The 24,029-nt window shown below is 34.4% G+C and overlaps 2 protein-coding genes and 2 pseudogenes across 2 annotated transcripts; 2 read left to right on the top strand and 2 right to left on the bottom strand.

Moving 5' to 3' along the window:
- The first annotated feature begins 33 nt into the window (after positions 1–33).
- LOC130981847 (protein MITOFERRINLIKE 1, chloroplastic-like) lies at positions 34–19,059 on the top strand (annotated as a pseudogene).
- LOC130979727 (phytosulfokine receptor 1-like) lies at positions 3,007–6,375 on the bottom strand. The gene is made up of 4 exons (XM_057903250.1): positions 6,138–6,375; positions 4,505–5,007; positions 3,341–3,401; positions 3,007–3,254 (listed from the first exon to the last, which is right to left on the bottom strand). Exons 1-4 carry the CDS (start codon positions 6,373–6,375, stop codon positions 3,007–3,009), a joined length of 1,050 nt encoding a protein of 349 aa, XP_057759233.1.
- LOC130981848 (protein MITOFERRINLIKE 1, chloroplastic-like) lies at positions 14,669–17,033 on the top strand (annotated as a pseudogene).
- Positions 17,419–21,073, bottom strand: LOC130979726 (receptor-like protein EIX2). Its single transcript, XM_057903249.1, has 4 exons — positions 20,907–21,073; positions 19,868–20,094; positions 18,751–19,640; positions 17,419–18,027 (listed from the first exon to the last, which is right to left on the bottom strand). The coding sequence occupies exons 1-4, from the start codon at positions 21,071–21,073 to the stop codon at positions 17,419–17,421; spliced, it is 1,893 nt and encodes a 630-aa protein (XP_057759232.1).
- Positions 21,074–24,029: the final 2,956 nt, after the last annotated feature.

Raw genomic sequence — 24,029 nt, 5'->3', positions numbered from 1 at the left:
GTTAACTTGTTAAGTGTTTATTGATAATTTTGATTTTGCGCTTTTAATTTTTAGCTCCGCTGTCTTTGACTGTGTTTAACGTGCAAGGCAAGTGGCCGAAGCTCACACCAGATTCTCTTCAATGGAGGCCAGGATCTCATCCTCTCTTGGCCTTCCTTCTCCTAATCCCAATCCCCACCGCCACCCCACTGATTTCCCCCCAATCCTCAATCACTTCGCCGCCACCGCTACAAACCATCCTTTCGCTTCTACCACCGCCACCGCCACCGTCACATACCCCACCGCTCACAGCCACCAATGGATCCGGCCCACTTCAAAGCCCGCCCCAAAGCCCCAAACTTTTCTCAAGAACCTCACCGTCGTCGAGCATGCACTAATTGGCGCAGCCGGTGGTGGAATCACCGGCGCCTTCACCTACGTTTGCCTCCACCCGCTCGACACAATCAAGACCAAGATGCAGACCAAAGGAGCATCCTAACTTTACAAGAATGCCCTTGACGCGGTCGTGAAGACCTGCCAGCAAAAGGGTATTCTCGGATTCTACAGTGGCGTATCTGCGGTTATTGTTGGATCCACCGCTTCTTCTGCAGTGTATTTCGGAACCTGCGAGTTCGGTAAGTCATTTCTATCCAAAATTGAAGGGCTTCCTTCTGTGTTGATTCCACCGAGTGCTGGTGCAATGGGGAATATTATGTCGTCTGCTATTATGGTACCTAAGAAATTGATTACTCAGAGAATGCAAGCTGGTGCAAAGGGAAGATCTTGGCAGGTTTTGGTGAAGATTTTAGAAAAGGATGGATTTTTAGGGTTATATGCTTGTTACTCTGCTACATTGCTTAGGAATTTGCCTGCTGGGGTTTTGAGTTATTCATCATTTGAGTACTTGAAAGCTGCGGTTTTGAACAATACTAAGAAGTCTCACTTGGAACCTATTCAAAGTGTGCTTTGTAGCGCACTTACCGGCGCAATTTCGGCTTCGATAACCACTCCTTTGGATGTGGTGAAGACAAGGCTGGTGACTCAGGTTCATGGAGATGCTGTGAACAAGGCTGCTGCTGCGGTGTATATGGCAGTGTTTCGACAATGGTGAAGCAAATATTAAAGGAGGAAGGGTGGGTTGGACTTACCTGTGGAATGGGGCTAGAGTTCTTCATAGTGCTTGCTTTTCAGCATTGGGTTACTTTGCATTTGAAACTGCTAGGCTCACTATACTGCAACAATATCTGAGGCAAAAGGAGTTGAGTGAAGTGCCTGCTTCTCCTAGCTGAGGCTCATGAGTTTATTGCTGCATTGCCGGTATTTCGGATTTTCTTTGGTTCTTTCTTACTTAGTTTTGCTTGTTAGATATTGGTTACCCCTATTTTGTTTGATATCTGTGCAATTGACATAAGTAGTTGCTTCAGTTAAATACATTAGGAAGTTAGTTATCATGTGGCTAAATGCTCGCATAGTTAATATGGTGCTTCAAGCATGTTTTTATCATGAACTCATGATACCTCACTAGGCTATATGCAAGAAATTTGTTGTAATGCTTTCAATTTGAAATGATTTTGCCAATTTTCGGCATAGTTTTCACTTTCCAACTCAACTTATGCTTGGTGTAATAGGATCTATGAATGGTTTTGTTCAGTTGTCGTTCAAGATCATGTTCCTCTTTCACAATTGCGGTTTGGTTAATTCAGACGAGTGAGCAACCTTGTTAGTAGCTGATTCTGGTGCTTAAAAGATAAGATTTCAGAATTGGAGCATGTTAAAAGTGGCTGAAAGGGATATTAGAGCGTGTAGTTAGTTGAGGTGTTAGTTAAGCTGTTAAGAACCCATGTAAAAGTTTGTTATGATGTTAGAGAGTTAATTACTCTGTTAGCTTAGTCAGCATCTTATAAGTGAAGAAGATAACAGAAGCCAAACTTGAATTTAAGTACAATACGGGAACTAGAAGATAAGAAAAAAAATGCGGAGAGTGATAAATTCAAATTGAGTTATTAGAGCATCATCTATCAATCTATTTTTAAAATAAAGTTCTAGTATGGTAATACTCTTGATCAAGTATAATTATAAAGATATTTGATGAGGAATAGATTATTCTGAAAACAACTTACAAATATATATAAGAGGTACATCACTCCATTACATTATTCTGATAACTAGAGATACAAAATACCACATACTAATTTGATCACAAAAAGTGATAGATTATACGAACTAAAAATTTTATTGAATATATAATCCAACAACTCCAACACACTGCATGTATCTTGGCCCTAGCAGCAACCACCCAATGAGTCCATCCCAGATTAGAAGTGCGGCGCATCTGCACTAAATGCAACCAATGGATGTATCATGTGTGTGGATATTCTACAAAATATGTAGAACCATAAATGCATTAATAAATATGAAGGGTTTTTTTTTCACTATCCAAACTTTTGTATCTTAAACTCTCATCCTTTTAAAAAAATAGAAAAAAATGTGAAAGTTTAAGGTAAAAAAAATTTGGATAGTAAATTTAAATAACAAACACAAAATATATGTGCTTTTCTATTCATATAATTATTTTAGTCAAGTATTCCCCATTATAAAAAAATAGAAGCTAAATATATATATTCTTTTTTTAACCCCAGTAAAAGTACCTTAGAACTATAATTTAACCATTTAAAAGTGCACAAAATCATTAAAATTATTGACATATATGAGGAGGTAGTAATTAACGATAGGTAAAGAAAGGAACTAAGAATTTGAGATAGAAGCTATAATCTGAGTACCTGCCAATCTTGAAGTCACTTGTGGAACCTACACATCTTCAATCCACAATTACATATATGTAGTCTGCCCATTTGTTCAAGAATCTGAGATAAGCAATTCTCCAAGGCCTCCAAAACAGTAATGGCCCTAAAAGGCCACAAAAGCCCGTGAAAAATCCAAAACCCAAGCTCATGTATAATGCTTCATAAAAATCTGAATTGTCATCTACATCATCATGTGTTGTTGGTTCTTGTGGCTTTGTTAGTGTTATGTCTTCTGGACAGTTTTGTGTTTCTCACCACATAGATTAGGATTTCCTTCAAGGAAAGAGGCTCCAAAGGTATCCTTGTGTCTCCCTGATGGAATTCTTCCAGATAGATTGTTGTATGACAAGTCTAACGCACTAATCCCATCAATTTGGGACAGACTTGAAGAAATTCTACCACACAAATCATTTCTTGATAGGTCAAGGGAATCCAGAGAAGTTAGATTTTCGATTTCTGAAGGAATCTCTCCTTTTAGATTATTTCTTGATAAATTCAGTTCATTAATCCAACCAAATATCCGATCTCTTTTGGAATTTCACGGGTTAACTGATTACCTGAGAGATCAATGGCCTTAAGACCAAACTCTGGATCCTTGAACCAGTTTTCCACACCTTTCTACATTAAAGTTATGTTAACTATGTACCGATCAAGATAAAAGGTAGTTTGTAATAATCATAAATAGTATTCATATCTGTACAACTCCCAATTTCAGTTATGTTAATGCTCCTTTTGGATATTGAAGTGAAATTCTTGATGCATGTTGGAATTCCATTTGATAGGTTATTCCTTAAAAGATCTAACACTTCTATGTGCTTTAAATAACAGATGCATATAAAGATTTCCAGAAAAGTGATTTTCTGACATGCTCAAGAGAATCAATTGTTGGAAGCTGTCACCAATCCAAGAGGGAATTGGCCCAGACAACAAACTTTTAGCCATATCTAACACAAACAAATTGGTGCAATTCTTCAAACTAGAAGGTAGTTCTCCCATCAAACTATTGTTTCTTAAGACTAAAACTTTCAATTTATTAAGGGAGCCGATGAATGGTGGGATCTTCCCTGACAAATTATTATTGCTTAGATCAAGAAAGAATAATGTGTTAACAGATTCCCAACAATCTAGTAGTTGTCCATTTATTTGATTGTCTGCTAAAACTAGACTGACGAGCAAGCTTGTAGCAGTAGTGCTGTTGTCACATAATAGTGATGACACATCTAAAATTTATTTCTAGAAAGAATCAACCACGAAGCATGCAGCAAAAACAAAGGAATTGAACCCTCAAATCGATTTGAATTCAAATCTACATATGCTCCGGGATGTGATAACCTTACTGGTAAAGTTGGAATAACACCTTCAAAATTGTTGTGGGACATATTCAAATAATATCCAAGTGCAACTTGTACCAAAATGACTCAGGTACAAAGCCATGAATCCCCGCATCAGAAATATCCAGATAATCTATGTAATTTGAGTCAGTAGCCAACTTGGAAAGCTAGGACCCAGCCTGCAAGATACTAGTTCCAAAACTACTATTTGGAAAGGAGGAATCCAGTTGGGGACAAAATTTAGAGATAATAAGTTGTGTGACAAGTACAAGTATTTTAATTTAGAAAAGCTCATGAGATATGATTCAGTGATTTCACCCTTCAAACAATTATTCTGTAGGTTCAGATACTCCAAGTCAGATAACAATTCGATGCTTTTAGGTATCACACCAGTGATTCGATTGTCAGACAAGGATAGCCCACGAATATGTCTGTTGCACCATGAAGAATTTTGAAAGAAGTTTGAAGAGTCCCCACTGAAGTTGTTAGATGACAAGTATAGTATCTGCAACGTGCAAATATTTCCAAACAAAGCTGGAATATCTCCTTGCAGCTTGTTAAAGAGAGATCGAGATATTCAAGAGAGTTCATTGGTTTGTCAAAACCTATTGGAACAAGGCCTTCTAACAAGTTGCCACCAAGATCAAGGGTGTGAATATTGGTTGTGAAGTTGAAAATCCAGTGGAATATATTTGATGATGTGAATAGGTTAGTGGAGAGACGAAGAACAACAAGAGAAGATGAAGAATTCATAATGGAAGTAGATGACACGAGAAAACTTGTATCCATAAGACTGCAATTTGACAAATCAAGCTCTTCAAGGTTGGAGCCAAAGTTAAAATTGCCTTGAAATATTGATGAAGTGAGATTGTTATAAGAAAGGTCAAGGATCACTAGAGAAGGAAAGTGCATGTAATGAGAATGTAACAAAACAATATCATTATGTGAAAGATAAAGCTCCTAAAGATTAGAGCTGAAGTTGGACAACAATTGAAATGTGGATGATGTCAACAAATTATAAGAGAAATCAAGGATGGTAAGAGAAGTTGTGGAAGAGTAGTTGGAATGAATATCAAACAAAAATTGAACATCATTATCAGAAAGACTGCAATTGGACAACCTCCTGTTAAATTTGGAATATGCTTTCGAATTATTTGGAGCCATTCATGAGGGTTGCCAAGAATCAATGACACAAATTCAAGATTTCTAAAAAAGGAGAGATTAGACACCCATTCTGCAACTTTAGTTTCGAAAACAAAGTCACCAAGAAGCTTGAGAGTTTGTAGCAATGGAAGATCACCACTCTCAAAAGGGATTGCCCTTGAAAGTTTACTATTCCCCTGAAGACTGAGATATTGTAATTGTCCCAAATGTTTGAGTTGATATCAAATCAAGATCATTGTAGCTCAAATCCAAATACTTTTATTGTGCAAGCTCCCCTAGTTGAGGAGGGATTACTCCAACAAGATTATTCTGACTGAGATCAAGGTACTGCAGTTGAGACAAAATCCCTATTTGATAAGGAATACTCCCTATAATGTAAGTATGTGAGAGATTGATGTATCTTAATTTGGTAAACAAGCCAATGTGTTCTAGAAGATAACAGTAAAGAAACATATTATAGCTGAGATCTAAATATTCCAAATTTTGCAAGTCAATCAATATGAAGATTGTTGAATATCAGACTAGAGATATAGGCTGTATATAAGTTATTCTGAGAGATATAGGCTTTATATAAGTTATTCTGTTTTGATATAGTTTCTATTTTTAGATATCTGATTCTGTTGTATCTCCTAGTATTAAGGGATTTCATTTCTGTATATATATATATATATATATATATATATATATATTGACGCTGAGAGATGATTCTCTCAAGGAATTCATCCAAAACACAATCCTTGTCTCACTCCATTCGTGTATTTCAAGTTGGTATCAGAGCGGGTTCCGACCTGGCTCTGGTTTCTATTTGTTTTTTTTTCTTTTTCGGCTGCAATCTCTTAGCCGTGCTCCCTTTTCCCACCAGCTGACACTATCAGTTGTGTCTCTTCGTCAGAAACTATTTTTCCGGTCAAAATCTTGTCAAACATCAGACCCACTCCGAAGCAACCCAGAATCAGAACCGGAAAGCCAAGTTCGGCCTGTCCCCAAAATTTCACCGCCGTCAACTGCGCGTGAACGTCACGCTCCGATGCCCAGTTTTTTTTGGCCCTCGTTTCCCTTCTGCAGGTGTGTTCCGGCCGTTTCTGAGTGTCTGCCATCATGTCTTCTGAGGTAACCCCCGACACCAACTCCAATGGTGGCAAACCGGCTGTTCTAACATCTGTTGTTTCTGGAATCGCTACAATGACCTCTGAAAAATTGATGGGTACAAAAAATTACCTTTCTTGGGCTGATTCTGTGAAACTTTGGTTCATGGGCCAAGGCTATGAAGACCACCTTACTAAATCTGTTGATGATGTTCGCGCCGCTGACAAAATCACTTGGAAGAAGATTGATGCCCAGCTATGTAACCTTATGTGGCAGACCATTGATCCACCAAAGTTGACTATGTTTCGGGTTTACAAAACTTGTAAAAAGGTGTGGGACCGTGCTAAAGCTTTATACACTAATGACATTGCAAGACTTTACCATGTTGCTAAGAAGCTGTGTAGTTTACAGCTTCAAGGAACTGATATGGAATCTTATGGGAAGCTGTCAAGGAAGAGTTTTCGACTCTCCTTCCCTATGTGTCTAATGCTGATGATCATCATGCTCAACAGGAAAAGCTATTTTTGGTACTTACGTTACTTGGGTTGCCAGCTGAACTTGAATCTCTTCGGCAACAAATATTGGGCACCTCACCCGTTCCTTCCCTTCAGGACGTATTTGCACGACTCTTGCAATTCGGCCCCTCTCTTGAGACCCATACTTTCGACCAAACTGCATTGGCATCCCAATCTTCTTCTCAAGTGTCCTTTCAAGTGCCCACTCGAGGCGGCCGTGGTAATGGTCGTGGTAATCGTACTCGCCTTAGTTGTACCTATTGCCATAGGATTGGTCATACTCAGGATAAATGTTATGCTCTCCATGGTCGTCTTACTGACGATCGGATTTTTGACGGTATAGAATTTTACTATTGAAGTCTCGTTGCAAGTATAGTTTCTAAACCAATCAAAAATCCTTTCATACAAAAGATTGTTTGTCACAAGTAACAAACCCCTAATTTTATAAACCGAAGTATTCAAACCTCGGGTCGTTCTCCCTAGGAATTACAACAAAGTGTCTTGTTATTGGTTGTGATGTGTTTTGGGGTTTTGGATAAGAAGCATGAAAAGTAAATGGCAATGAAAATAAACTAACAACTAACAAAGCTCTTGGCAAGATATGAGAACTAGAAGTTCTATCCTAGTTATCCTTCTCAATTGTGATGAGTATTGTTCATTGCTACCACTTAGTTAACCCTTACTAAATAAAGGAAAGTCAAGTGGATGAATTGACTTGAGCCACAAGTCCTAGCCAACTCCCAAGGAAAGACTAGCTTTAGTGCACTCCAAACCAATTAGCAATCTCTCCAATTATCAATCAACAAAGGAATTAGATAACTCAAGTGTCACTAATTACTCTACCTAGGCCAAGAGGAACAAAATCTAACTAATAGCTATAAGAGACATTTCAACAAACACATAGAGTGCAATAAAAGTAAACAACATAAATTGCAAGAATTAAAGAGAGATCTAACTACAAAGGCAAGAGATCAACAATAGAAAAGTAAAGAAGAACAATTATTGTGAATTACCTCTTATTGAATTGAAAGAAAATGGAAGGAACAATAGTAGATATGTAAAGTATGAAAGTATATTGATTCCCCTTCAATCATTGGCTTAAATAGCATCAGAAATGAGTTGGATTGGGCCCACAAGGCTTCTAAAATCGCTGGCCACATGTTGCTTTAAGTGAACTAGGTGGCAGCAACGGTGCGTGCGCGTACTTTGCGCGTGTGCGCCACCATACGTGTAGCAACCATGGCAAATCTTATATCGTTTCGAAGCCCCGGATGTTAGCTTTCCAACCCAACTGGAACCGCATCATTTGGATCTCTGTAGCTCAAGTTATGGTCGTTTAAGTGCAAAGAGGTCGGCTTGACAGCTTTCCGGTTCTTTCATTTCTTCATGAGTTCTCCAACTTTTCATGCTTCTTTATTCATTCCCTTGATCCAATCTTTGCCTCCTAAATCTGAAATCACTTAACAAACATATCAAGGCATCTAATGGAATCAAGGTAAATTACATTTGGCTATTTTAAAACCTAAAAAGCATGTTTTCACTCTTAAGCACAATTAAAGGAGAATATACAAAACCATGCTATTTCATTGAATAAATGTGGGTGAAAGGTGATAAAATCCCCTAAAATCAATACAAGATAAACCCTACAAATGGGGTTTGTCACCTACCAAGGTAGCTAATGTTGTCTAAACTAATGAGCCATCTGACGTTCACTCCATCGCACAACCACAAGGGATATTTGTCTCTCGCAATGATTATAATGAGTTTCTGGTGCATGAAATTATGATCATTAGCAATGGCACCAAAAAAATTGGTAGCGCTCTCAAACGTGAATCACACTTTGTCACAACTCTGCACAACTAACCAGCAAGTGCACTGGGTCGTCCAAATAATACTTTACGTGAGTAAGGGTCGATCCCACGGAGATTGTTGGTATGAAACAAGCTATGGTCATCTTGTAAATCTCAGTTAGACGGATGATAAATGGTTATGAAGTTTTCGAATAATAATAAATAAACAGAAAATAAAGTTATAGATTTAGATAAGCTTTTTTCTATATATAATGATTTACCATATGCACGAAAAGAAATTAAAAAATTAATGTTAGCTAAATTTGACTGTTTTTAAGAAAATAGATTAAGTTTTTTGTGAATTATTTTTATTGTGTACTATAAATGTGATTAGAATAAATTTTTGTAGAATTTTTTTTGAATTTGGAAATTTAAATTTTTATTTATTTATAAAATTTAAATTATAATAAAATTGAATTACGTTAGCTTGTTGGGGTTTGTTCCTAGACTTTCTCTTTCAAAAGCCAAAGGTGTTACAGTTATGGGGCAGCAATTTTATTAAATTATGACCAGCATGCAACCAGCAAAAGAAAAGTAAGCCATTAGATAAAATTTTATACTATTAAAATTAGGAGACCACTTATATAAAAATGTTCAAAACATTTTTTTTTATGGATTTTTGTTTTCAACCAATCAAATTATAGCATATAAAACCGGTTAAACTATATATTTTTGTTAAAATTAAACCAAATAAATTGATTTAAATCAAAAATCAGATAAACCAAATTTTAAACCGATCTAAATTAATTTTTTTTATTATATATATATATAATGTTAGTTACCAAAAAAAACCCTAACTCCTAACCCTCTATTCGCTGTGCTATCGCTCTCCTTTTCTCCGCCAACCTCCTCCACTCTCATCGCCGTCCGCCACCCTCCCCTTCTCACTCTTCCACGTCTAATTCTCAAGGTCACCGCGCCGTCGTCGCGCGCATGACACTCACCCGAGGGGAACCGTCGTCCCCGGAGGCAGAATCATCCGCCATCCTGCTCCCCTCTCTGCCGCTCTGGCTCTTTGGCTCTGAAACTACATGTTTCTCTACCTCTAACTATCTGCGACAGTGTAACTGCATCTCTTTCTCTCTGGTCTTTGGTTTGCTGTTGCTCTTCTTCTCGCCTTCGCCGCCAGTTCTGGGAAGACCTCCCCTTTATCCTCTTCAAAGTTCAATCTGTTGTATTTGTGCTATATTGTTTTCTTCTGTGGTTTATTCTGAATATGCTTATGGTGTATTATTGATGATTCTGTTAAGTTTTGAGTTATTAATTTACTGAATTTTTATTTGAATTCAGTTTATTGATATTGAATTAATGCTGTTGAGATTGATTTATAAATCCAATCTGTTGTACTTGTGCTGTATTGAATTTTTCTTCTGAGTTACTAATCTGTATGATTGAATCTTTTCTGTTGCATTGAACTGAATTCATTTATTTATTAAATTTTTCAGTTGAATTTTGCTAAGCTGCATCTTGTTTTACTTGAATTTTGTTGTTGTTGAATCTTGAATTCTTATTATTGAGTTCTGATTTTAACTACTTTCAGTTATTATAGCAGATAAATCATCAAAAAACAACTGATATTGTTTAGATATTTAAAGCAACATGTTGTGCAACAACTAGAAAAGAGAGAAGCACAAGTAATTGAGGAGGAACAACAGCAGGCAACGGTGGTGGCACCACGAGAGAAAAAGGAACCACCGGCTACTGTGTTGGCAGAATCTGTGGAAACGGAAACAGAGCAGGCACTAGTGGTGATAACTGATAAGAATAGAGGAAATGGAACCACAGCAGACATTAGTAGTTAGTGGGAAAAAAACTAGGTGGAAAATAATGGTGTGCTTGCTTATCTACTGCATTAGCCAAACAAAAATAATTAAGCAGCACTTTCTTGATTATCCCTGACCCTATTTTGTAGTCAATTAGATGCACAAATAGAATTGAAGTTAGTCCACAAGTTGGAACATGAAGCCATATCTTTTTTTCCTTTGCTCTCTCCCTCCCTCTCCTCTCCCTCTTGTCTTTCAAACACATCTTATTTTGGATGATGTATGATGTATTATAGTAGTGTATCAATTGTTAGAAAGTAGAGACCCAAGATACATAAATAGAATAACTTTTATAACAGAAATGATATGCGTATTTTTCCATTTACGTTTAGTTGTCAAAAATATTTTGCTTTTATAAATATCATATTATCTCTTATTATTAAGGTATTAACTTTATATAATTTTAATTTATATTTTGTGTTAGTATCTATTAAATAATACTTATATAAAATTGCATATAATTTTAATTGCATAGAATATTTAACGTTTTATTGTTTCATCACAAGTGCATAAAGCAAAAAGAAGCTTACGATGTTAAGTTTAAACCAATTTAGTTGAACTTAGTTGCCAAAAAGACTTGAAAATATAACGGGACTAAAAAAAATACAAAAATCATAAAATGGCATTTGTATTTCATTCGTCCCAAGTGAATACAAAAGGCAAGTGCACCATAGCCATAGCTAATAATACCACCAAGAAAACTGAACGCAACAAAATACACAACAAATCACTGTTTTCACTTCTATAAATGTTGCTCTCAGTTGAGCACATACATAAGGCTTCCTGTAGTTTGAAGCAGGCACATACTTCCGTGACCTTTTTGCAATAGCACTTGTACTACTGCTTCTAAAATGATCTGACATGAAAAGTGCAAGCTACGAAGCAATCCTCAAGTTATCAACAACAGCTTGATTTTTCAAGAATGTTCAAGTCATTTAAGTGCTTCAGATGTAAGATTGCTGTACAAGCAGAGAGTATAATAGCATCCAACTCCTCATCCCTGTAAGATAGCTGAAATAGAAAAACAATTCAATCACTGTATGTGTTAATAATTGGAAGATATGTGTCCACACACACACCCTTTACCATTGGATAGATCCTTCATCCAATCCAATGGTGAAGAAGGGTTGTTTGTTTAGGGTTGGAAGAAAAATGAGTACAAAGAGTTTCTTCTCTAAAAGACAGCACAAACTAAGTTTATTGACAGCACACAATTTTCATGCAACATCAGCAAACACAGCATTTCATCAATAATCAAAATCACAGGGGAAGACGTTGGCTCATATAGATCATTAAATGCTATACAGGAAATTGAAGTCAAGAATACATTATACATTGAATGAAGAATGAACCAATTTTGCATACACAAAGATAAAATGAGACCCAAGTTTTGCACCTTTGCAACTAGCAGACAAAAACTAATAAAAAACACTAAAGCTATAACTCCTATGAAAAAAAGAAAAACCTTTTTCTATTTAAACGAAATTAAATCCATAACAACAAAATCAAATTTACATTGTCACAAGGCAAGCAATGGGAAAGAAATGTTTGTTTTGTTTCTTTCTTTCTTCCTTCCTTCCCATTCCCTTGATCACACTAATTGTCCAATCAATTGTTCAACCTAGTAAGTAATAACACTGCCAAATCAAAATGCTACACAAAGAAAAAAGGACACAAAGTGATAAAAGAAGGGAGCAGGGTGTGGAACTAATAAAATCAGAACGGCTAAAAGTACAGCATCATTGGTAATCCTTCCCAGAAGCCTTGTATTGCAGTGCCATAACATATCATATTATCAAATCTGAGTTAACTCCACCAACCAAAAAGTTCAATTGAAGCGCCTAGCATGATCATCAATGTGCATAAAGACAAATGAGTTGTTCCACACAAGAGAAAACCCCCCAATGTAATGTCATTTGTCTGGATCCGTCACTGCCTGGGTTGTTGGATTAAGTTGGTGAAGGCTTAGTCCGTTAAGCACCGCTGGTACTTTTTGGAGATTTTAAGATCAATAATTGTGGTTATGAAATGGACTATAGTAGTTGGACACCAACAATTTATAGAATTTTTGTATACAATCAAAAAGATGAATCGTTTCCTTCGTTACTATAGGATTTTTGTATACAACTAAAAGGCTCGAATAATTTTTTAATTATTAAATTGTGATTTTACTAAAATTTTTGTTAACAATTATTTTTATATTTACTATTAATTTTTTGATATCAATATATATTATTTTAACATTAAATAAAAAAATCTTACCACTGTTAATATGTATAACAATTAATATATATTGATATTGAAAAATAATTTTACTAAAATTTTTTATTTAATGTTAAAATAATATATATATATATATCAAAAAATTAATAGTAAAATATAAAAAAATTGTTAACGAAAATTTTAGTAAAATTATAATTTAAAAATTAAAAAATTATTCAAGGGTATTTTAGAAAAAAATAATATAATTATTAATTTTTTTAAAAAATACAATTTAATTAATAAAAGAATAATTTATTAAAGGATATTTTGGTAAGCAAAATTTAATGATAAAAAAATTTTGCTAATGGGTATTTTTTTTAAAAATAATTTTTTTTCTTAAAAATGGATAAAATTAACATTAGTTAACACAAAAAATTTAAAATAGATTAAAGAAAAGGTTTTTTAAAAGTTAGAAGGGAGGGGAATGTACATTTATAAAATAGAGGAGAGGGGAGTGTCATTTTAACATCTCGCAGAGGAGGAAAATGTAATTTTCTCTTATTATTATTATTATTATTATTATTATTATTATTATTATTATTATTATTATTATTAAAACTTAACAATTAAAATGTGTCACATGATTATTCTTTCATTAAAGAATGGATAACATATTTTTTGTTTTTTTGAATTTAATAAATTCTGTTATTTCGTCGTCTCATTTACCTAACAATTTAGTATAGATTTATTTATATGAAAGAATTTTTTTTGTATAAATTTTTTTGACTATTTTTTGTTATCGAATGACATGAATTTAATTTAAATAATTCATATTAATTTCGTATCCTCCTGATAATTTGGAAAAAAATATGAATTATTTTATATAAAAAAACAGGAGGATACGAAATTAATATGGATTATTTAATTTAAATTCATGTCATTCGATAACAAAAAATAGGCAAAAAAAAATTTATACAAAAAAGAGTTCTTTCATATAAATAAATCTATACTAAATTGTTAGGTAAATGAGATGATGGAACAACGAAATTTATTAAATTAAAAAAAAATATGTTATCCATTCTTTAACAAAACATTTTAATTGTTAAGTTTTAATAATAATAATCATAACAATAATAATAATTATAATTATAACATTAATAAAAATGATGATAATAATACTAATAATATTATTCGAACCTTTTAGTTGTATACAAAAATTCTATAATAACGGGACAAACGATCCATTTTTTTGTTGTATACAAAAATTCTATAAATTTTTGGTGTCCAACTATTACAGTATAAACCACAATTATTGACCTTGAAATCTCCAAAAAACTCGAGCGGTAAACAAAAAACCGTTATCGTGCTTAACAGACTAAGCCTTCGCCAACTTAATAGCTAGGAGGTTCATGAAAAATTCTGTGCAGTTTAAGTTTGTTCTTCACATCTTTTGTCTCTTTCCTTTGTTTCTGTAATGGAAAAATGTTAAAGCATCTATTCATTATGAACAAAATGCATGGCCAAGCAAAACAGAAAAATATAGTTTTTTTTTATGTTCTAATTATAATCCTAACCTAATAGGTACAAACAATCTTGAATAGATTATAGATAAATAGTGTTTTAGAATAAATACATAATTAAAAAAAGTTATAACTCATAATAAAAAAGTAAATTTAATTATAATTCATATTTAGTGATGATCAACAATGGACAAATTTGTCTTCAAAATTAAAATTTTACTAGTAAATATAATATTGAGTTTTGGTTCTCAAATATTATTTAAAACTTATACTTATCATTTTTCATCATAAAAAATATTAAATATATATATTATTTTTAATATATATTTTATATTTTAAGATACGTATGTTAAGTGTTTACCGATAATTTTGATTTTGCGCTTTTATTTTTTAGCTCTGCTGTCACTGACTGTGTTTAACGCGCAAGGCAAGAGTGGCTGAAGCTCACGCCAGATTCTCTTCAATGGAGGCCAGGATCTCATCCTCTCTTGGCCTCCCTTCTCCCAATCCCAGTCCCCACCGCCACCCCACTGATTTTCCCTCCATCCTCAATCACTTCACCGCCACCGCTACAAACCCTCCTTTCGCTTCTACCACCGCCACCGCCACATACCCCACCGCTCACAGCCCACAATGGATCCGGCCCACTTCAAAGCCTGCCCCCAAAGCCCCAAACTTTGCTCAAAAACCTCACCGTCATCGAGCGTGCACTAATCGGCGCAGCCCGTGGCGGAATCGCCGGCGCCTTCACCTACGTCTGCCTCCACCCGCTCGACACAATCAAGACCAAGATGCAGACCAAAGGAGCATCCCAACTTTACAAGAATGCCCTTGACGCGGTCGTGAAGACCTTCCAGCAAAAGGGTATTCTCGGATTCTACAGTGGCATATCTGCGGTTATTGTTGGATCCACCGCTTCTTCTGCAGTGTATTTCAGAACCTGCGAGTTTGGTAAGTCATTTCTATCCAAAATTGAAGGGTTTCCTTCTGTGTTGATTCTATCTAGTGCTGGTGCAACGGGGAATATTATGTCTTCTGCTATAATGGTACCTAAGGAATTGATTACTCAGAGAATGCAAGCTGGTGCAAAGGGAAGATCTTGGCAGGTTTTGGTGAAGATTTTAGAAAAGGATGGGTTTTTAGGGTTATATGCTGGTTACTCTACTATATTGCTGAGGAATTTACCTGCTGAGATTTTGAGTTATTCATCATTTGAGTACTTGAAAACTGCGGTTTTGAACACTACTAAGAAGTCTCACTTGGAACCTATTCAGAGTGTGCTTTGTGGCGCACTTGCCGGCGCAATTTCGGCTTCTATAACCACTCCTTTGGATGTGGTGAAGACAAGGCTGATGACTCAGGTTCACGGAGATGCTGTGAACAAGGCTGCTGCTTTTGTGTACGGCGGGGTTTTGGCGACAGTGAAGCAGATATTAAAGGAGGAAGGGTGGGTTGGACTTACCCGTGGAATGGGGCCTAGAGTTCTTCATGGTGCTTGCTTTTCAGCATTGGGTTACTTTGCATTTGAAACTGCTAGGCTCACTATACTGCAACAATATCTGAGGCAAAAGGAGTTGAGTGAAGTGCCTGCTTCTCCTAGCTGAGGCTCATGAGTTTATTGCGGCCTTGTCGGTATTTCGGATTCTCTTTGGTTCTCTCTTGCTTAGTTTTGCTTGTTAGGATATTGGTTACCCCTGTTTTGTTTGATATCTGTGCAATTGACATAAGTAGTTGCTTCAGTTAAATACATTAGGAAGTTAGTTATCCTGTGGCTAAATGCTAGCATAGTTAATATGGTGCTTCAAGCATGTTTTTATCATGAACTCATGATACCTCACTAGGCTATATGCAAGAAATTTGTTGTAATGCTTTCAATTTGAAATGATCTTGCCAATTTTCGGCATAGTTTTCACTTTCCAACTCAACTTATGCTTGGTGTAATAGGATCTATGAATGGTTTTGTTCTGTTGTCGTTCAAGATCATGTTCCTCTTTCACAATTGCGGTTTGGTTAATTCAGACGAGTGAGCAACCTTTTTTTAGTAGCTGATTCTGGTGCTGAAAAGATAAGATTTCAGAATTAGAGCTTGTTAAAAGTGGCTGAAAGGGATATTAGAGAGTGTAGTTAGTTGAGGTGTTAGTTAAGCTGTTAAGAACCTATGTAAAAGTTTGTTATGATGTTAGAGAGTTAGTTACTCTGTTAGCTTAGTCAGCAGCTTATAAGTGAAGAAGATAACAGAAGCCAAACTTGAATTTACGTACAGTACGGGAACTAGAAGATAAGAAAAAAAATGCGGAGAGTGATAAATTCAAATTGAGTTATTAGAGCATCATCTATCAATCTATTTTTAAAATAAAGTTCTAGTATGGTAATACTCTTGATCAAGTATAATTATAAAGATATTTGATGAGGAATAGATTATTCTGAAAACAACTTACAAATATATATAAGAGGTACATCACTCCATTACATTATTCTGATAACTAGAGATACAAAATACCACATACTAAGTTTGATCACAAAAAGTGATAGATTATACGAACTAAAAATTTTATTGAATATATAATCCAACAACTCCAACACACTGCATGTATCTTGGCCCTAGCAGCAACCACCCCCAATGAGTCCATCCCAGATTAGAAGTGCGGAGCCATCTGCACTAAAATGCAACCAAATGGATGTATCATGTGTGTGGATATTCTACAAAATATGTAGAACCATAAATGCATTAATAAATATGAAGGGTTTTTTTTTTCACTATCCAAACTTTTGTATCTTAAACTCTCATCCTTTTAAAAAAATAGGAAAAAATGTGAAAGTTTAAGGTAAAAAAAATTTGGATAGTAAATTTAAATAACAAACACAAAATATATGTGCTTTTCTATTCATATAATTATTTTAGTCAAGTATTCCCCATTATAAAAAAATAGAAGCTAAATATATATATTCTTTTTTTAACCCCAGTAAAAGTACCTTAGAACTATAATTTAACCATTTAAAAGTGCACAAAATCATTAAAATTATTGACATATATGAGGAGGTAGTAATTAACGATAGGTAAAGAAAAGGAACTAAGAATTTGAGATAGAAGCTATAATCTGAGTACCTGCCAATCTTGAAGTCACTTGTGGAACCTACACATCTTCAATCCACAATTACATATATGTAGTCTGCCCATTTGTTCAAGAATCTGAGATAAGCAATTCTCCAAGGCCTCCAAAACAGTAATGGCCCTAAAAGGCCACAAAAGCCCGTGAAAAATCCAAAACCCAAGCTCATGTATAATGCTTCATAAAAATCTGAATTGTCATCTACATCATCATGTGTTGTTGGTTCTTGTGGCTTTGTTAGTGTTATGTCTTCTGGACAAGTTTTGTGGAGTTTCTCACCACATAGATTAGGATTTCCTTCAAGGAAAGAGGCTCCAAAGGTATCCTTGTGTCTCCCTGATGGAATTCTTCCAGATAGATTGTTGTATGACAAGTCTAACGCACTAATCCCATCAATTTGGGACAGACTTGAAGAAATTCTACCACACAAATCATTTCTTGATAGGTCAAGGGAATCCAGAGAAGTTAGATTTTCGATTTCTGAAGGAATCTCTCCTTTTAGATTATTTCTTGATAAATTCAGTTCATTTAATCCAACCAAATATCCGATCTCTTTTGGAATTTCACGGGTTAACTGATTACCTGAGAGATCAATGGCCTTAAGACCAAACTCTGGATCCTTGAACCAGTTTTCCACACCTTTCTACATTAAAGTTATGTTAACTATGTACCGATCAAGATAAAAGGTAGTTTTGTAATAATCATAAATAGTATTCATATCTGTACAACTCCCAATTTCAGTTATGTTAATGCTCCTTTTGGATATTGAAGTGAAATTCTTGATGCATGTTGGAATTCCATTTGATAGGTTATTCCTTAAAAGATCTAACACTTCTATGTGCTTTAAATAACAGAGATGCATATAAAGATTTCCAGAAAAGTGATTTTCTGACATGCTCAAGAGAATCAATTGTTGGAAGCTGTCACCAATCCAAGAGGGAATTGGCCCAGACAACAAACTTTTAGCCATATCTAACACAAACAAATTGGTGCAATTCTTCAAACTAGAAGGTAGTTCTCCCATCAAACTATTGTTTCTTAAGACTAAAACTTTCAATTTATTAAGGGAGCCGATGAATGGTGGGATCTTCCCTGACAAATTATTATTGCTTAGATCAAGAAAGAATAATGTGTTAACAGATTCCCAACAATCTAGTAGTTGTCCATTTATTTGATTGTCTGCTAAAACTAGACTGACGAGCAAGCTTGTAGCAGTAGTGCTGTTGTCACATAATAGTGATGACACATCTAAAAATTTATTTCTAGAAAGAATCAACCACGAAGCATGCAGCAAAAACAAAGGAATTGAACCCTCAAATCGATTTGAATTCAAATCTACATATGCTCCGGGATGTGATAACCTTACTGGTAAAGTTGGAATAACACCTTCAAAATTGTTGTGGGACATATTCAAATAATATCCAAGTTGCAACTTGTACCAAAATGACTCAGGTACAAAGCCATGAATCCCCGCATCAGAAATATCCAGATAATCTATGTAATTTTGAGTCAGTAGCCAACTTGGAAAGCTAGGACCCAGCCTGCAAGATACTAGTTCCAAAACTACTATTTGGAAAGGAGGAATCCAGTTGGGGACAAAATTTAGAGATAATAAGTTGTGTGACAAGTACAAGTATTTTAATTTAGAAAAGCTCATGAGATATGATTCAGTGATTTCACCCTTCAAACAATTATTCTGTAGGTTCAGATACTCCAAGTCAGATAACAATTCGATGCTTTTAGGTATCACACCAGTGATTCGATTGTCAGACAAGGATAGCCCACGAAATATGTCTGTTGCACCATGAAGAATTTTGAAAGAAGTTTGAAGAGTCCCCACTGAAGTTGTTAGATGACAAGTATAGTATCTGCAACGTGCAAATATTTCCAAACAAAGCTGGAATATCTCCTTGCAGCTTGTTAAAGAGAGATCGAGATATTCAAGAGAGTTCATTGGTTTGTCAAAACCTATTGGAACAAGGCCTTCTAACAAGTTGCCACCAAGATCAAGGGTGTGAATATTGGTTGTGAAGTTGAAAATCCAGTGGAATATATTTGATGATGTGAATAGGTTAGTGGAGAGACGAAGAACAACAAGAGAAGATGAAGAATTCATAATGGAAGTAGATGACACGAGAAAACTTGTATCCATAAGACTGCAATTTGACAAATCAAGCTCTTCAAGGTTGGAGCCAAAGTTAAAATTGCCTTGAAATATTGATGAAGTGAGATTGTTATAAGAAAGGTCAAGGATCACTAGAGAAGGAAAGTGCATGTAATGAGAATGTAACAAAACAATATCATTATGTGAAAGATAAAGCTCCTAAAGATTAGAGCTGAAGTTGGACAACAATTGAAATGTGGATGATGTCAACAAATTATAAGAGAAATCAAGGATGGTAAGAGAAGTTGTGGAAGAGTAGTTGGAATGAATATCAAACAAAAATTGAACATCATTATCAGAAAGACTGCAATTGGACAACCTCCTGTTAAATTTGGAATATGCTTTCGAATTATTTGGAGCCATTCATGAGGGTTGCCAAGAATCAATGACACAAATTCAAGATTCCTAAAAAAGGAGAGATTAGACACCCATTCTGCAACTTTAGTTTCGAAAACAAAGTCACCAAGAAGCTTGAGAGTTTGTAGCAATGGAAGATCACCACTCTCAAAAGGGATTGCCCTTGAAAGTTTACTATTCCCCTGAAGACTGAGATATTGTAATTGTCCCAAATGTTTGAGTTGATATCAAATCAAGATCATTGTAGCTCAAATCCAAATACTTTTATTGTGCAAGCTCCCCTAGTTGAGGAGGGATTACTCCAACAAGATTATTCTGACTGAGATCAAGGTACTGCAGTTGAGACAAAATCCCTATTTGATAAGGAATACTCCCTATAATGTAAGTATGTGAGAGATTGATGTATCTTAATTTGGTAAACAAGCGAATGTGTTCTAGAAGATAACAGTAAAGAAACATATTATAGCTGAGATCTAAATATTCCAAATTTTGCAAGTCAATCAATATGAAGATTGTTGAATATCAGACTAGAGATATAGGCTGTATATAAGTTATTCTGAGAGATATAGGCTTTATATAAGTTATTCTGTTTTGATATAGTTTCGATTTTTAGATATCTGATTCTGTTGTATCTCCTAGTATTAAGGGATTTCATTTCTGTGTGTATATATATATATATATATATATATATATATATATATATATATATATATATATATATATATATATATATATATATATATATATATATATATATATTGACGCTGAGAGATGATTCTCTCAAGGAATTCATCCAAAACACAATCCTTGTCTCACTCCATTCGTGTATTTCAAGTTGGTATCAGAGCGGGTTCCGACCTGGCTCTGGTTTCTATTTGTTTTTTTTTCTTTTTCGGCTGCAATCTCTTAGCCGTGTTCCCTTTTCCCACCAGCTGACACTATCAGCTGTGTCTCTTCGTCAGAAACTATTTTTCCGGTCAAAATCTTGTCAAACATCAGACCCACTCCGAAGCAACCCCAGAATCAGAACCGGAAAGCCAAGTTCGGCCTGTCCCCAAAATTTCACCGCCGTCAACTGCGCGTGAACGTCACGCTCCGATGCCCAGTTTTTTTTGGCCCTCGTTTCCCTTCTGCAGGTGTTTTCCGGCCGTTTCTGAGTGTCTGCCATCATGTCTTCTGAGGTAACCCCCGACACCAACTCCAATGGTGGCAAACTGGCTGTTCTAACATCTGTTGTTTCTGGAATCGCTACAATGACCTCTGAAAAATTGATGGGTACCAAAAATTACCTTTCTTGGGCTGATTCTGTGAAACTTTGGTTCATGGGCCAAGGCTATGAAGACCACCTTACTAAATCTGTTGATGATGTTCGCGCCGCTGACAAAATCACTTGGAAGAAGATTGATGCCCAGCTATGTAACCTTATGTGGCAGACCATTGATCCACCAAAGTTGACTATGTTTCGGGTTTACAAAACTTGTAAAAAGGTGTGGGACCGTGCTAAAGCTTTATACACTAATGACATTGCAAGACTTTACCATGTTGCTAAGAAGCTGTGTAGTTTACAGCTTCAATGAACTGATATGGAATCTTATGGGAAGCTGTCAAGGAAGAGTTTTCGACTCTCCTTCCCTATGTGTCTAATGCTGATGATCATCATGCTCAACAGGAAAAGCTATTTTTGGTACTTACGTTACTTGGGTTGCCAGCTGAACTTGAATCTCTTCGGCAACAAATATTGGGCACCTCACCCGTTCCTTCCCTTCAGGACGTATTTGCACGACTCTTGCAATTCGGCCCCTCTCTTGAGACCCATACTTTCGACCAAACTGCATTGGCATCCCAATCTTCTTCTCAAGTGTCCTTTCAAGTGCCCACTCGAGGCGGCCGTGGTAATGGTCGTGGTAATCGTACTCGCCTTAGTTGTACCTATTGCCATAGGATTGGTCATACTCAGGATAAATGTTATGCTCTCCATGGTCGTCCTACCAAGGTAGCTAATGTTGTCTAAACTAATGAGCCATCTGACGTTCACTCCACCGCACAACCACAAGGGATATTTGTCTCTCGCAATGATTATAATGAGTTTCTGGTGCACGAAATTATGATCATTAGCAATGGCACCAAAAAACTTGGTAGCGCTCTCAAACGTGAATCACACTTTGTCACAACTCTGCACAACTAACCAGCAAGTGCACTGGGTCGTCCAAGTAATACCTTACGTGAGTAAGGGTCGATCCCACGGAGATTGTTGGTATGAAACAAGCTATGGTCATCTTGTAAATCTCAGTTAGACGGATGATAAATGGTTATGAAGTTTTCGAATAATAATAAATAAACAGAAAATAAAGTTATAGATTTAGATAAGCTTTTTTCTATATATAATGATTTACCATATGCACGAAAAGAAATTAAAAAATTAATGTTAGCTAAATTTGACTGTTTTTAAGAAAATAAATTAAGTTTTTTGTGAATTATTTTTATTGTGTACTATAAATGTGATTAGAATAAATTTTTGTAGAATTTTTTTTGAATTTGGAATTTTAAATTTTTATTTATTTATAAAATTTAAATTATAATAAAATTGAATTACGTTAGCTTGTTGGGGTTTGTTCCTAGACTTTCTCTTTCAACTAGTCAAAGACGAAGAAAAGAAAAGAAAAATTAAATATAAATATAAAATAAATAACTTAATTAAATTTTTTGTTTAAAAAAAAATGCAAGTCTCTTTTATTTTGCTCCCTATGAAAAAATATTTATTTTTTTAAATGTTGCTTAATTTGTTCCATTATTATTTAACAAGAAACTTTAACCATTTTAAAAATGAAAACAATTTTTTTAAAGTTTACTAGTAAATTCAAAGAAAACAATATTTATAATATTCTACAGAAAAAATAACAACTTGTTAACATGAAAAAGTAAAAATAAACTTACCTTAGAGATGAGACCTATGTTAGAAACAGATGTGAAGACATGTTCAAAGCACAACACCAGATTTTTTTTTATTTAAAATTCTCACTTGTTAGTAGTTAATAATTAAAGAAAAGTTTAATAATTTTGATAATTTTTTTTAAATAATTTTTATGTAATGTAGGGAAGCACGTAGAAGAAACGAGGATGTTTTCGTAATCTGATTAAGGGGGACAGGGCAGGTAAAATTATTGATATTTCTTTATATCCTTTGTTGACATAAAGAAAGAATAAGAAAATAGAAATTCTTATAGATTATAGATGTTATCATGTAACATTTGATTTTTCTTATTGAAAAAAGTGTAGTCTCTCTCTTTTATATATTATGACAGAAACTTTTGTCTAGTATTTTACTTTTTACATGAATTTTCCTTTTTCCCATTTAACAGCTACTACTTTTAAAAATGTTTTAATAGTTAGTGACTAAATCTAAATGTTAAACTAAATACTATATATAAAATAATAGAGTTTTTTAGAATTATACATTATGTTAAAAAATTAAAAGTTAAATAATTATTAATAATCGGTGCACCTCTTAAATTTAAATTATTGAATGAGTCTTTGATTTTAATTTATTGTTAATGTGAATTTGAAATTTTACTAGATGATTATATAATATATATTATTAATTTTAAGATAATAATATTAGTTTTATGTATCTCAATCAATTAGAATTTTCAAAACGGATGAAGATGGTATTTATAAAAAATTTCGATGATCAAATTTTCAAATATAAAAATTAAAATAAAATACCATCGGATAGATGTTTCACTCAATATTTATAATATATTTTTAATTAATTTATTGTAAATAAATATTATCCAAATTGAATTTAACAGAATATAATTAATTTGATTATAGTATCTCATAACCCAACAATATTTTTCAAAAAAAAAAGCATTTGGACTGAAAAAATATTTTTGAAATCCAGTTGAATATCCAGCCGTAATATAATATAATAAGACACTAAAATTGAAATAGAAGCACTAAAACAACCTTTATAATAGTTAAAAAAAATATATTAATTTAAATATAAAGTAAATGCAAAGAAAAAATTATTGTCCTCCTAATATACATTTGTGATAATTACATACTTGGTTAATAGTAGTAGTCTAAGGCCTCTAGCTAGTTATTAGATATAGACATAAGTTATT

This window comes from Arachis stenosperma, chromosome 5 (genome assembly GCF_014773155.1).
Source record: "Arachis stenosperma cultivar V10309 chromosome 5, arast.V10309.gnm1.PFL2, whole genome shotgun sequence".
Classification (NCBI taxonomy): Eukaryota; Viridiplantae; Streptophyta; class Magnoliopsida; order Fabales; family Fabaceae; genus Arachis; species Arachis stenosperma.
Note: the sequence above shows the minus strand (reverse complement) of the source record. Positions and strands in the feature narration are given on the sequence as shown.

Bases quoted from the DNA above. Each gene is read 5' to 3' on its own strand.
- LOC130979726 (XM_057903249.1), bottom strand. From the start codon at position 21,073: ATGGCAGACACTCAGAAACGGCCGGAAAACACCTGCAGAAGGGAAACG. The intron at 20,095-20,906 runs GTCTGATGTTTG...ACAATATCTCAG, and splicing joins CTGGGGTTGCTTCGGAGTGG to TCTTCAGGGGAATAGTAAAC. The intron at 18,028-18,750 runs GTAAGGTTATCA...ACTTTAATGTAG, and splicing joins GTGTTATTCCAACTTTACCA to AAAGGTGTGGAAAACTGGTT.
- LOC130979727 (XM_057903250.1), bottom strand. From the start codon at position 6,375: ATGGCAGACACTCAGAAACGGCCGGAACACACCTGCAGAAGGGAAACG. The intron at 3,402-4,504 runs GTGTGATACCTA...ACTTTAATGTAG, and splicing joins GTCTGACAATCGAATCACTG to AAAGGTGTGGAAAACTGGTT. The intron at 3,255-3,340 runs GTAATCAGTTAA...ATAATCTAAAAG, and splicing joins TAAGGCCATTGATCTCTCAG to GAGAGATTCCTTCAGAAATC.